The sequence below is a fragment of the Adiantum capillus-veneris genome, chromosome 7, assembly GCF_014529385.1.
Source record: "Adiantum capillus-veneris isolate H3 chromosome 7, ASM1452938v2, whole genome shotgun sequence".
NCBI lineage: Eukaryota > Viridiplantae > Streptophyta > Polypodiopsida > Polypodiales > Pteridaceae > Adiantum > Adiantum capillus-veneris.
The window spans coordinates 9,605,600-9,620,320 of record NC_140937.1 but is presented as its reverse complement, the minus strand read 5'-3'; the positions used below and the strand labels follow the sequence as shown (position 1 = coordinate 9,620,320).

Here is a 14,721-nt window from a genome sequence, read left to right as displayed (position 1 = left end):
ATTACTATTACGATCGTATTGATTTACGGCCCATTTACCCTCCAACACAAATCTATAGCTATTCCCTGCATCTTACTAAAACGTATTACTCTAACCATAGCTATTCCTTGCATCTTACTAAAACGTATTACTCTAACTATACTTTTAACCCCAATTTAAGTGTTTTTAAACCTTATAATTGTTTAAAAATACATTGTGTGTGTGTGGATGTGGAAGCAAAGGCTCCCACAAAGTATCTCTCTCTCTCTCTCTCTCTCTCTCTCTCTCTCTCTCTCTCTCTCTCTCTCTCTCTCTCTCTCTCTCTCTCTCTCTCTCTCTCTCTCTCTCTCGGAACAAATTACTTGGTGGAAAATATTAAGGATCAGAGTTAGTAGTAGAGGTCGAGGTCGAAGGAGAGGGTCCATTTAGCAGGGGGCGTGCGGTCGATGGTGACAAGGAGGCAAGTGGCCAAGCCACGGGCACCCAGGATGGTACCTGTGCCGTGGATGACACTCATGTAGTGCACGGGGTTGGCCTCGCGAAACCGGCCAAAGATGTTAATGGTGCCCTTGTAGTCGCCTTCAATGATGTTGGCGGTGAAGATGTTGAAGAGCATGTAGTCTATCTTGTTGTCCAACTGCCGGAAGCCGTGAGCGATGCCTATCTGCGGCAAGGTGATGGAGGGAACGATGGTGAGCGGGTCTTCGAATGTGGAGGTGGTGTCGAAGGCATAGGGATTGGGCCATGTCACATTGGGTGGCACGCCATACACAGAGGTGAAGTTGTCCTTGTTGTTGACAACCGGGTTGTAGGCATGTTGTGCAGGTAGAAGGTGAATGAACTTGGTCCGCACAGAGTGGCCGCCCGCGTCCTACAGGACGCATTGTCAACGGCACTGGTCGTGAGGGCGTCATCGATCCCAGCTAGCGCTACTGCATAATGCAGGCCACCAGAGTACTTACAAGCTGCGCATGTGCAAGCGAAGAACCCATCGCTCTATTGCACAACAACACTCTGAGTTCGCTCGTTGCTCTCCTATGAAGAAATATGCAATGCAGCTCTCTCTCTCTCTCTCTCTCTCTCTCTCTCTCTCTCTCTCGGCAACCCTCTTTATGGTGGCAAGTAGTGTAGCCAATGAGAGTGGAGGAGATGGGGAGGGTATGGTAGAGGCAAGTGGATGAGGTGGTGAGGGTGGAGGGTAGCAGGGTGGGAATTACAAGAGTAGATTCATAGGAATCTCCGGGGAGCAATAAATTTATTTTCATACTTCCCATTTACCCAATAGGGGGTACTAGGTGAAATTAAATAAACAAATAAAGCATTAGTAGAGTATATTTTGATTTATTTTTTGGGGCAAAGAGAAGATGTACAAGCGAGTTTACGCATGCAAGGGGGGGAGGGGGTTCAAACTAGATACAAAGGGTAGACTCCAATGTGGCTCCTAATAAGCGAGCGAGATCATGCATGCAAGCGAATCGGGGGGGGGGGGGGGGTTGAGGAGGAATCAAACTAGATACAAAGGGTAGACTCGAATGCAGCTCCTAATAAGTTGTAGCTCCCAAGTTTTGACTTTGAATTGAAGGAAGAGGTCTTAGTTGGTGAGAATCATGAGCTAGTGGGTCCCACAATTGGGACCTTGTTTTGAGGCCCTTATTGTGAAGAATTAAGGTTGTCTTTTTAGAAGAAATCAATGGAATGGGGAGGTCAATAATTGGCCACCAAATGGAATCATGAGGCGTGGTACAATGAACCTGTGCTTAGACAAGGAGTGAATGCAGATACTCCATCTATGACGGTTCCATGCCTGCATAAGAGAGCGGAGTATGTCAGAACCGGGAGAAGACACTTTAGCTTTCCCAAAGTTTTATAGTGGGACAATGGAAGCTTGGTCCATCCCCCATGATCCAAGATTTGGAATTTGCTTAAGTTTTGAAGGAGAATTCTGGACCATTCTTCTTGAGGTTGTTGGAGAGCAGAGACAAGGAGTTTGACTTCCATTTTGTCTGTAGAAGAATTGAGATCTTTTATCCCCAACCCTCCTTGGTGTCTGGGTAGAGTGCAAATCTCCCAAGAGACTTTGGATGTCATAAAATCTAATATCTAACCAACCCAAATGATTTTCTCATATTAAACTGATCATTTAATGTGGGAGAATAAACAGAAACAAGGGTTAGAATGTAGAAATGTGCTTATGGATCTGTCTCAACACAGGGCAAGGTTAAAGGGGGACCAAATGAGAGATGGTTTGTTAAATAGAAATGCTACCTAATGGAGCGTAAAGACCTTAGGGTTAGCTTCATTAAAGACCTCCAAAAGTTAGTGTTAAAAAGGTCCTTTGACCTTAGGCAAGCTAGGGCTGACCTTGAGGTGGAAATCCTACCCAAGCATGAGGTGCTTGTCGTGCTTTGCTAACTAAGGTACTTAAGGTGTTTGTGAGAACCTTGCCCAAGCTTGATGTGCTTGTCATGCTTAAATGACCAAGGTTCTTGAAGTGTTCAATTCAAACATGATCTCTCAAGAGGCATAAACGATTTTCATGCTTAAATGACTAAGGTGCTTGAAGGTTCAATTCAAACATGATATCTTAAGAAGCATAAAAGACACATGTCAATATCCTCCCCCATTTGGCCTCATGATGTGCTTGAATCCTATTGGATAGGCTTTAAAGGGGTCCAATGAGAATTTAGATGATAAAAATAAATAATTAAGTTCTTTCTCTCAAAGAGAAAAAAGAGGACACGTGTCCAAATGATATAATTAAATAATATGAGAGAGAGAGAGAGAGAGAGAGAGAGAGAGGGGGGTTATACTCTCCCACACACACACACACACACACACTCATTGTGTGGTGTGCAAAGTGCAAGAGATTCATCTCCTTCTCCAAGTTTTTTTGAGAAGTTAGAGCCTATACCAACACTCTTGGCTATGGAATGAAAATCCAACAAAGAGCCATGCTTCAATGCTTAATCTTGCCATCTTCTTCATCTTTATTACTTTGTTATTATGCTATGCTAAGCAAGAAGAGTGATGATAAGTGAGGAACTATTTATTTCTCCTATAAACGATTCTTCTTCCTCTTCCCTACCCTCATTCCCTGCTAGCTCTCTCCACCTTCGAAGGTGTTTGAGGGCTTGGGATAGTTAATGCTTTTTGCATTATGTTATGCTCATTATGCATGAAGCTTTCCATCTTCATCGCATCACCTAGGTCACAAAGAACACAAAGATTGTATTGTACCAAATCTCTCTTGATGGGAGAATCTTTTATACAAATGCCTTTTGGAGGGGGGACCGGCTCCAAGTAAATCCGATTCGCAACTATTGTCATGTTCTCTAATAATCTCTCTTGCAAAAGTATTGTTCATGCCAAGTTAATTAAGTACTATGTTTATGTTGCTACCATCAATTAAGTTCACCCTCTATGTTCTCAAAGTAAGCTCATAAAAATGCTCACTCTAATTCTCTTAATTTTGCTATTCTCAAAGTTCATAGGCCATTTCCATTACATTGGTATCAGAGCATTTGGTTTCTCTTTTCTTGCTTAAGAAGAGAGGAGTTAGGTCTTCGAGCGAGCTCAACGGAGCGAGCTTTTTTTTTGTGGGAGTGCCGCCCTCCCTACCTCCCCTACCTCCTCTTGCTGCCCATGTGCTTCCTCCTCTTCCCTTCCTCCTCCTCCTCAGCCTCCTCCTCCAAAATTCTTCCTCTCGTCCACCTCCTCTCTCCATCTACTCCTCTAACCACCTTCCCTTCCTCCAGCTTCTCCTCTAGAAACCACCATCCCTTCCCTAAAGTCCTTCTATCTCCTACTCCCTTCTTCCTCTCTCTTTTCTTAGTCACTCTATAACCCCTTGCCCTATCCCTCTCTCTCTCTCTCTCTCTCTCTCTCTCTCTCTCTCTCTCTCTCTCTCTCTCTCTCTCTCTCTCTCGTGTTGTTTTCCCTCTGTGCGTGTGTCTCTCTCGCCCGCCACACCCCTTTCTCGTTGTCTCCCCCCCCCCGCCTTCCCTCCCTTCCTGGAGTGAGCTCCACCCCTCTCTCCCCCATGTCTTCTCTCTCTCTCTCTCTCTCTCTCTCTCTCTCACACACACACACACACACACACACACACACTAGGACAAGAGGGAAGGGTGGCAAGGGTAGAGAGAGAGAGAGAGAGAGAGAGAGAGAGAGGGGGGGGGGGGGGGGTGGAGAGAGCTATTTAAAAAAAACAAAGCACTAGCAGTATCTCTAGTGCCTCCCTTTTTTTGTAAAAGAGGGAGAGAGGGGGATAGAAAGAGAGAGTGATAGAGGGAGGGGAAGAGAGAGGGGGGGCCATTGGGAGGGAAAGAGAGATAAAGAGAAGAGGGGTGGCAGTGGAGAGAGAGAGTAGGAGATTAGGAGAGAGAAAGAGAGGGAGCGCGGGGGGGGTTGTACAGGGTCAACCCGTCTTTGTTTATAAGAAAAAAACAACACCTCTCTCCCACACAATTTTTTCGCCCCCTTCTCTCTCTCTCTCTCTCTCTCTCTCTCTCTCTCTCCCCCCCCCCTTATCGATCTCTCTCCCACTGCATCTTCCTTTTTTCTTTCTCTGCCTCCTGTCACACTGTCACTTGAGTCCCTCCAATCCCAATGAGAAATGAAATGAAATGCTATGTTAACTGTCTTCAGAATCCAAAATGACCCATGCGACCAAATTGATACATTCTTAGTGGACCTAATACAATGTCTGGGTACAAAATAAAATGAGAGAGAAGGGGAGAGAGAGAGAGAGAGAGAGAGAGAAGGGGGGAGAGGGGTCCGCAAAGGAAGGGAAGGGTTGGGCGGGCGAAAGGGGGGGGGGGGATTGTGAGAGGGGGAGAGTGGAGTGTAGTTTCTTTTTTTTTTTTAAAAGGGAAAGAAAGGGGTGCTTAGGCCGCTATTGCTTTGGCTAACCTTTTTTTTGGTTGGGCCTAAGCACCCCTTGCACTCCCTTTCTTTACCTTTTAAAAAAAAAAAAACTACACTCTCCCCCCCCTCCCCCCCCCCCCCCCCCCCCCCCCCCTCTCTCTCTCTCTCTCTCTCTCTCTCTCTCTCTCTCTCTCTCTCTCTCTGCAAGTTCGAGAGTCTGAGTACCACACACTTCTAGAGTGCTCAGATTTTGGTCACATGCAAACTTACTTCCTTCACATTTCCTGCCATGACCTAGACCTACACACTTTCCTCTCCCAACCATAGTGTGGGCTCTCCATTGTGACTCTCATCACCACAATTTTGGACCATCAAGAATCACTCATCAGCGACGCAAATACTACATCACATGTAACTTTGGTCCCATATGTCATATTTGACGCCCGAAGACGATAATAAAATCTATCTATCTACCTCTCCCTCCCCCACTGGCCCCTCCCTTCCCTCTCTCTCCCTCTCTCTCTCTCCCCCCTCCCCCCTCTTTCTCTCTCATTTTCCTTTGTACCCATACATTGTATTAGATCCACCAAGACTGTATCAGTTTGGCCTCATAAGTAATTTTTGCCTTATGAAAATTCTTAATATAGCATTTCATTCCATTTTAGCTAATATAACAAATCCCATTTCGTTTCATTTCTCTCTAGGGTTGGAGGGACTCAAGGGGTGGTGTGATGGGAGTAAAGAGAGAGAAAGGGAATAGGGGGTGGGGAGAGGGGTGGCAAGTGGAGAGAGAGAGAGAGAGAGAGAGAGAGAGGAAGGGATAGGGAGAGCAAGATAGGAGGACATATATATATATATATATATACATATACACACACACACACACACACACACACACACATATATATATATATATATATATATATATATATATATATATATATATATATATATATATATATATATATATATAGATATATATATATATATATATATAGAGAGAGAGAGAGAGAGAGAGAGAGAGAGAGAAGAGGGGGCAAGAGAAGGAATGGGTTGGAGGGATCATGAGAGGGAAAGAAGGGGAGCGGTGAGAGGGTCGGATTCATAAAAAAACCAAAGGCACTAGCAAAATTGCTAATGTTTTAGGTTTTTTAGAGAGACAGGGAGAAAGAGAGAAGAATTTTAATGTTATAGAAAAGTAGAGAGAGAGAGAGAGAGAGAGAGAGATAGATAGATAGATTTTATTATCGTCCTCGGAGGTCAAATATGACCTATGGGACCAAAGTTACATGTGATGTAGTATGTGTATGGCTGATGAGTGACTCTCGATGCTCCAAAATTGTAGTGATGAGAGTCGTAATGGAGAGCCCACACTTTGGCTGGGAGAGGAAAGTGTGTAGGTCTAAGTTATGGCTGAAAATGTGAGAGAAGCAAGTTCGGATGTGATCAAAAGCTGAGCACTCTAGTAGTGTGTGGTACTCAGACTCTCGAACTTGCAGTGAGCATAATGTGCACAATCGATTTGACTCTTCTCCATTGCCCCAACGCCCTATCTCGCATCGAAGGAAATGGGAGCTAAGTCGAATTGCTGCGATAGTGCGTATCGCGGACAAGGGAATAGGCTCAAGCATGTAAGTGTGAGTACGGTTTCCTCTCTCAGCGAAGAACATGGTTTTGTAGTTGGGGGCAATATAGGTGGTGTAATGTATGAAGCGTGACCCACCGGATTTCTCCCAAGCCGTAATACATTGGCGTTGTAGAAAAGCTTCATTCACTTGAGAGTCAATTGAAGCATCATGTAGCAAGTGTAATGCATCCCATCTCCCAAACCACTTCTTTATGTCTTGCATCCATCCCGTGCTCAAGATCTTGCTTTTATGCGTCTTTTGAACTTTTTTGCTTGCTTCCCATGCAATTGTAGGAAGTCGATGTGAGGGGTTTTGACGCATCTTTATCATGTACTCCACAACCCTTTCCATGCCCATAACCTGAATTGGAAGAGATCCCGACTCAAGAAGTAGGAACATATATGGTGTTTGTGTCTTAACTTGGAGAAAGTTTGTAAGAAAACGCTTTTGGACATTCTCAAACTCTTTCCAAGTAGACTTTGAGATGCTCCCGCCCCACACTTCAACTCCATAAAGAAGAACCGGTGTCACCAATGCATCAAAAAGATACTTCTTGAGAACCCAACACTTGATGTTTCCCGCATTACACATGTTCTCAAATGCATAATATGCTCTCTTTCCCGCTTCCAAACGACGCATAGCACATTCATGCCACTTGTGATTGGATGGAACCTCAAGGCCAAGGTACTTAAAGCTCTCAACAACTTCAAGTGTCTCATTGTTGTACACAATGCATGGCTTCTCCTTATGGTTGGTTTTCACAAGCATAACCTTTGTTTTGGATTCATTTACAATCAGCCCACTATGCAAGCAAAAGTTCTCAAGGACAACCATAAGCTTTTGTGCATCTTCTAAGGTGTGTGCTAGAAGCACTACATCATCCGCATACAACAAAAGCATGATTACCGCATTGCAAATAGTGACCTCTTCAATGCCTTCTTCTTGCATAAAGTCAAGTACCATTTGTTCCAATTGATCGATGCATAGACCAAAGAGAGTTGGTGACAATGGACATCCTTGTTTAACCCCAATACTGCTTACAAAAATTTCTGAAATTTCTCTTCCTATGCGCAATTGACAAATCACCTTCTCATAGATTCGAGAAACCGCAAGCATAAACTCACTTGGCACTTGGAGTTCTTCCATCCTTCTCCACAAATTGTTACGTGGAATCATATCAAAGGCTTTCTTAAAGTCCACAAAACAACAATACAATCGCTTGCCTTTCAACCGACTTTCCTTTATGAGAACATGAAGAGTGACAAGATGATCAATGGTGCTATGGCATCGACGAAAACCCGCTTGTCCCTTTGCACGCTTGTCATTCTCTTCAGCCCAATCACTCAATTTCATCTCCATTATGCACCCAAACAACTTTGCCATAAGAGACCCAATCATTATAGTCCGGTAGTTGCTTACATCCTTTACATCCCCTCCTTTATGCAAAGGCTTAACCCAATTAGTACTCCAATCATAAGGCATACCATGTTGAAGTGCAAGGTTGAACATATCACACATCCACTCATGGGTAAAATCTCCTGTCCATTTGATCATCTCCGGCTTGATACCTTGAAGATCTCCCGCTTTGTGAGTGGCCAACTTTTCAAGCCCACCGCATACATCCTCAATAGTAAAAAAAGACGGCATACATGGGAGTGAACCATAAAATGGCATTTTTTCAGTATTTGCTTGCTCATATAATTGCCTACAATGTGTGTACATATCCACTAGACTCAAGTTACCAAAATTCTCAACCCGCTTGCCTCTCAAGTTTCTCCAAAATCTTCCACATGCATGTGCCTTTTCTTGGACTTGAAATTCTTGTTGCTTTACTTCCCATCTTCTTCTCTTCTTTTGAATCAATGCCTTGTATATATGCAAATGACTTTGATAGTTGTCTTTGTCCATAGTTGCATCAAGCTTTATCAAGGACTTTCGAGCATCTTGACATTCTTTATCAAACCACCTTTTGCGTGATCTATCTTTGTTGATACCATGGAGATGCTTTATGGCAAAGCATTCTTCCGCACAAGAACAAATAGCTTTCTTGAAAGCTTCCCATTTAGTTTCCAATGGTGCATCAGAGAGAGAAGGTCCTTGGCTACTCCACTAGAGGGAGGGGTTGCAATGGGCGGTGGTGGTAGGAGTAGGGGTGGCACATGGTGGTAGTAAGTTAGCACCACTAACCACCAGTGGTGGGCTAGGGTGGTGGGTGGTGATGGTTGCTAAGGGGCGGCAATGGGAGATAGTGGTGGTGGAATGAAAAAAAAAAGCTCGCTTCATTGAGCTCACTCCCATCCCCAGAAGAGAGGTCCTTAAGTAGCTTATTAATGGTTGATTTTGTTAATTCTATTAGGGTAAGTGGGACTGGGATCTATTATCGATTTTGTTGAGCCCACTATGTGGGATATGGTGCACACCTTGGGAGCTTTGGTCTTAATAATGGGGTCTTTTTAGATTTGCCTACGGATTTACCATTATTGAGTCATAAGAAGTCCGAAAGGAGCTAGCCCTCGATAATTTTGCAATATTTGACCCACTCCACTACTCTCTATAATTAACCAATTCGAGCCGTGGGTGTAGATACTTAAGTGCTGATTTTCAAAGGCTAAGAGGAGTAGCAACTAAGGTTTTGAATTGCCAAAGAATACACTAAGCAAACACATAAGTATAATTAGCATGGCTGACAATAACCAAGAGAGTAGAATGAACATTCATAACTTTGATTTTGCACATGAAGGTGCTAGTGATGATTCCCCCATGTTTGTCAATTATCTTGATACTAGGTTGCATCAAGCTATGGGCAACCTTGCTTTGGAAGCCGAAGTTACTCAACAACTTTGTGTTTATGGGATTTCCCTTCCTCTCCAAGAGGAGAGAGAGCTTAGGAGGCCCCCGGGGCGGTCACTTTTTAGAATGTGTATGATATCACGTGAGTTAACCGGAGAGGATTATTAAAAGACCAAAATGTATAAAAATGTATACATACAGAGGGGGGTGGGGTTTTTTTAAATAGTCTCACAGTGTAAGTATAATATGTATATTGGGGTATTATTAATTACCTCTTGAACGCACGTGATATAGGGGTCTTTTGATAAGTGACTGCCCCGGAAGGAGGCCACTTGATGAGACCCCCAAAAGAAGACTCTCTCCCATACGAGAGGAGGAATCCAAATATCAAGAAAGTAATGAATCCCTAAGTTCCTCTGAAGATGTGGCTCCACGAAGACGGTGGTATAGACAATCACCAACTCCTCCCACAAGGAAACGGTCAACACACAGTCCTTTTCCTTGTCACTCTGAAAGGGAAGAGAGGAAACAAAGGAAGAAAAGGTCAAGAAAGAGAAGGGAGTTTACAAAGGTAAAAACAAACTCTCTCTTGAAGATCTTGAAGCTTTTTACAAGGACCATAAGTGTTTTAAGTGTGGGGAGCAAGGACATGGCTATCGTTCTTGCCCCAAGAGAAATGCCCGCAGTGAGACTCCTAGAGCTTCCACCATCGAAGCTCCAAAAGAGGATGCTTTATTGGGGACTCCATTCATTTTACGAACACACAACCAAAGTCTTAAGTACTTCATGATGCAAACCAAGATTTCCGACAAACAAATGAGGTGGGGGTAAATTTTCTTTCGCAATATTATCTTCATATTGCTCACATTGCTTGTAAGCACAATCAAGTGGCCGATGCACTTTCACGACGACGGTGTCTATAGAAACTCACAATGATCTATCTTCTATGATAGATGAGTATGCTATTGACCCTGACTTTAAAGATGTAATGTCAGTCCTTGCTTTGGGAAAAAAAGAGGAACCATTCACCTTGCAGGATGGTTATCTTCTCCATGGCAATGGGCCATGTGTTACCTACTCCCTTCGTGCGAGAAAGTCATGTATGAATCCCATGCTCCTCCCTATGCGGGACATAGAGGCATTCCACCTACTCTTTGAGGAGTAGAGACGTACTTCTATTGGCCTACCATGAAAGTGGACATACAAGAGTATGTTTCAAAATGTGTGGTATGCCAAAAGACTAAGTATGATAGAGGGAAGAAACCCGGATTACTCCAGCCATTGCCAATCCCTAATTCACCATGGGAGAGTATAGCCATGTATTTTATCTTTGGATTACCCAAGTCTATCCATGGGAATACAGGATTATGGATAATAGTCAACAGGTTTAGCAAGCAAGCACACTTTATTCCTGTCAAAAAGACTATTAAGGCACACCAAATGGCAACCTTCTTCATATCTCAGATTTTCAAAAACCATGGATTACCAACATCCATCGTGTTAGATAGAGATTCTAGAATGACCGGGGACCGGCTTTAAGTAAATCCGGTCCTCAACTATTGTCATGTTCTCTAATACTCTCTCTTGCAAAAGTATTGTTCATGCCAAGTTGTCATGCCAAGTTGATTAAGTACTATGTTTATGTTGCTACTATCAATTAAGTTCACCCTCTATGTTCTCAAAGTAATTTCACAAAAATGCTCACTCTAATTCTCTTAATTCCGCTATTCTCAAAGTTCATAGACCATTTCCATTACATTGGAGGCTTTGTGACAAATGGATCGCCTGCACATAAAAAAATCCTTCAGACTTTGGAAATTCAAAAGATGGGAGTTTGAGGAAATGTTTGATGACTAAGACTCTACCTGCAAAACGGAGTGTTGAAGGATGATCTATCAAGGTCTAGGGTCGTGGGGCATGCCATCTCGGCCGTTCATTTAGTAGCGATTATAGACGATAATTTCTGCCTAGAGCCTTCCGATCTCAGACAAGTCAGCACATGTAAGTGCATGGCAATGATTGCCAATTGTGCGACACCTCAACATGCAAAAAATCATTGCCTATGCTTGCAGTGCAGGACTGCACGTCCTTTGTGGTCAGAGACCATTGCCTTGGGCCCCCCTCCCCTAGACCTTGACGACCGGGAAAGGTCTTTCATTGAACTTTCCCTCCGTAAAAACTACTTCCACCATGGCACCTAGTTCCTCGGTGATCGCCATGGGGTCATAGTTTTTAGAAGGAGCGGGGGGGGGGGGGGCGGGGAGGCCTTTTATTCCCTACCCCGTAAGTTGTTGCACATCTAGTGCCACCTTGTCTTAAGAGAGACTCCAAAACCCATAGGCATTCCCAACATTTCTCCTTCCGGCAAAGAAGAACACACCACGCCAACAATACTAACTGAACCTCTTTGAATCGTGGGTGGCTCGAGGGGCTCGAAATGGAGTTTTCAGAGCAGGACCAGGATGTGAGCGTGTTTGCATCGCTTGCATTTTACATTCTGACACTCACTCACGCAGACCCAACGTCTTGTTTGGCAGGGCAATTCCTCATCAAATCGAAATCCACTCTCAGATAGAGACTCAAAATTGCTCCGTCAGGCAAAGACGCGCAGGAAACAAATGGTACTCTCTCCTGTCCACACACACACACACACACATACACACGCAGATTTCTTTTTGAAAAGTTGGCATAGTCATATGGAAGCCACACATTTTAATAGGCGTTCAAAGCGTCATCCATGTTGAAACAGAGAGGTTACATTTGAATCAGATACCACGTTCAAGGCATCTAAATAGTCACTATATGTTGAAGCAAAGCATCTATCTTTTCTTTGGAGCAAAAATGGGATAATCAGTGCGCTATTTTGTATGATTAAGGGTGAAACAAAACTCTCCATGTTTTCCATTAAAATCTTTTCAGTCTCATCCGATTGTAATGATGCAGGGTGCCTTTATTTTGAGACAATTGAGGAAGAAGATTGAGCATCTTCAGAACCCAAGATATTGCAATACTCCTAAGTCTTTCCTGGTACTTTCCTTCAACGTTGTGTAGATGCCATGAGACGATTGCAAAATGCTTAATGTTTATGAATCTGTTGCAGGCATTGCAACTCCACATTTGGGATGATAGCCACAAAGACTATGTAGTACCTTTGGACCCCCCATGTGTAATGTTCAATGGATATGGTGCACAATTGAACTCCACTATATATTTCTTTTCGAGGGCCAATTTTTTTTGATGTGTCCATGCATGTGCAAGAGCTACTATTTAAGTTGATAGTATTGTTCTTTCTATCACCATTGGAGTGCCAGAGTCACAAACATTTTTGTAGATAAAGCAATTTTTATATGATTGAGCCTATGCTATAGATAGGAAATCTGTCGTTCAAAATTTGTGAATTATGGTGGTGCTTGGTTTGATTTCACAATTGGAATGGACACAAGGGACCTTCTTGCAAAGCAGTTGCGAGGTTGTGTTAAAGGTCCAATACTTGCACCTGTGTTATGAGAAACACCGATGGATTCTGGGAATGACCCTCGGGTTTTGAACTAACTTGATTGACTTTTGTAGATCCTGGCCAAGGGGCCTAAACCCTAGCAGAAGAAGAAGAAGAAGTTCTACCCAACTTATTGAAACTGGACGAATGAAGTGGGTTAGGATTAAAAATCCTAACCTCACCAACTTACAAAACATCGGCCGAGGGGCCTAAAAACCCTGAAATAAAGCAGGACACACACATGCAACCAAGTGTGTAGGGGATGACGGTGTGACAATGCAAAATATGAACCAGCCCTCTGGGTGCTTGCTTTTGGACCAGCAGCTTTTAGAACATTAGCTTTTCATGTGAGATGATTTTGGTAGGCCAAGGGCCTCTAAATAAGTGTGCAGGGCTCTCTCTCTGGCATTCTACCACGTGGAGAATTGGACGGAGTCTGTTACAAAGTGATGACATGGCGTGCCCAACTAGAAGAGAAATGGCCGAGTGGACAAGAGGATCTGAACCCAGAAGATGGGCCAAGGGGCCTAAGGGGGGTTAATGATTAAAAATCCTAACCCCTACCAACTTAAAGAACTTATGAGCACCGGTCCAGGGGCCTAACCCAAAAATATCAAAAGCTTAATATCTGGGACCGATTTTTGTAAAACGCGCTGACTGTTGAAGCAGAAGTTGTACCAAATTCTGTGATTTGCGTTGATAGAGCTGACGTGGTAGGTGGTCGGTTCTCGGAATGCTCCAAGGTGCGAAGGGCGGCATCTTACTTGAAAGAAAATGCAGACATGGTGGTCTACTTTGTTGTTACGCAAAGAAGCTCCTAAGAAGTGAGTAAAATTCAAGAAAATTTTTGCTTCTGTCTAGATAACGGAAGAATATGAAGAAATGTCATCACGGCTTGGCATCATCTGAGAATGACTGAGAAAGACTCTTTGGATGATTATTGCTAGAGGTTTTGAGATACCTATTTTCTAGTGTCCTCTTTTTTGAGGGTCACTTTGAAGGACCAGATTTGAGCGGTTTTTCTGTGGATTGCCAAAAGAGATTCGACGGTATTGTCTGCAATAGAAGTTTGTCTCCATTTCGAGACTTATGGGACATGCCAAGCAAGTTTTGGTATGCATGTCGACTCATCAACCTATCCTACGGACAAGCCATTGTCCACCTTAACAGGGCAGGAGTCTTCCGGTTCCGACGAAGCAAGGGAGTCGGCTGATGGTTCATCAGAGAATTTTGACGATTAAGGTGCCAGTGGACATAGGGGAGGCCAACGAGGTTACCAATAGGTCACAAGGCACAAGAAAAGGACAGAAAGATAAGCTAGGTCCATCGGATAATTTGAAAAGGTACGTTTTTGGCCCTCGATGCATGGAGGAGGAGAACATCACATATTCTATGCCAAAAGTTACTAGCAAGTTGAATCTGGTGCGGTGCAGACTGCACAAGTGGGGAGCCACTCCACTCCTTTGTCATAGATTGCCTAGATTGAATACAATTACCAATTTCTCTTCAAGATTTTAAGGATATTGACAGACTGACAACATTTTGCGGAATGACTTTATGAAAACATGTGCATTGAATTGTTCATGTGTGTATTGTTAGACACATACAGAGAAAGATGAAAAGTCTTTAGCATTTTGTTTGATGAATGATTTGAGCCTAGTGCATCTAGACATCTGTTAGAGATCATCGAGATCTGGATGTGATGGCCAAGTAAATGAGAATCGAATAAGATTCTAGTGCATCAAGATTGAGATGACTGGGTGCATCTGTCACAAAGTGATGACATGGCATGACCTAAAGGACAGAGAGGGGTCGGAGCCCTACTGAAAGATGCAGAAGTTGCATCAACTTGCAGAATCAATGTGAGAGGCCAAAAATGAAAGGACACCAATTTTTATAAGTTATACCAACTTATGGGGTCCTATCTGATGGGGCCCAAGGGACAAAAGAACTACGTGAAGGCTG

The 14,721-nt window shown here is 43.5% G+C and overlaps 2 protein-coding genes across 4 annotated transcripts in view; one reads left to right on the top strand and one right to left on the bottom strand.

Annotated features, from left to right (window-relative positions):
• Nucleotides 1-367: 367 nt before the first annotated feature.
• LOC147453418 (dirigent protein 19-like) lies at nt 368-971 on the bottom strand. Its single transcript, XM_086517131.1, has 2 exons — nt 942-971; nt 368-850 (listed from the first exon to the last, which is right to left on the bottom strand). The coding sequence occupies exons 1-2, from the start codon at nt 969-971 to the stop codon at nt 368-370; spliced, it is 513 nt and encodes a 170-aa protein (XP_086373257.1).
• Nucleotides 972-11,567: 10,596 nt separating this feature from the next.
• Nucleotides 11,568-14,721, top strand: part of LOC147453413 (uncharacterized) — a 127,367-nt gene continuing 124,213 nt past the window's right edge. For 2 of the 3 annotated variants that reach the window (XM_086515598.1, XM_086515597.1), the window contains exons 1-4: nt 11,569-11,724; nt 11,798-11,881; nt 12,204-12,287; nt 12,361-12,445. In XM_086515598.1, coding sequence (XP_086371724.1) covers nt 11,698-11,724; nt 11,798-11,881; nt 12,204-12,287; nt 12,361-12,445 — 280 coding nt within the window. In that variant the 5' untranslated portion in view covers nt 11,569-11,697. Of the gene's footprint in view, nt 11,725-11,797; nt 11,882-12,203; nt 12,288-12,360; nt 12,446-14,721 lie in introns of all 3 variants that reach the window. The other variant, XR_015188535.1, reaches the window with a different exon arrangement.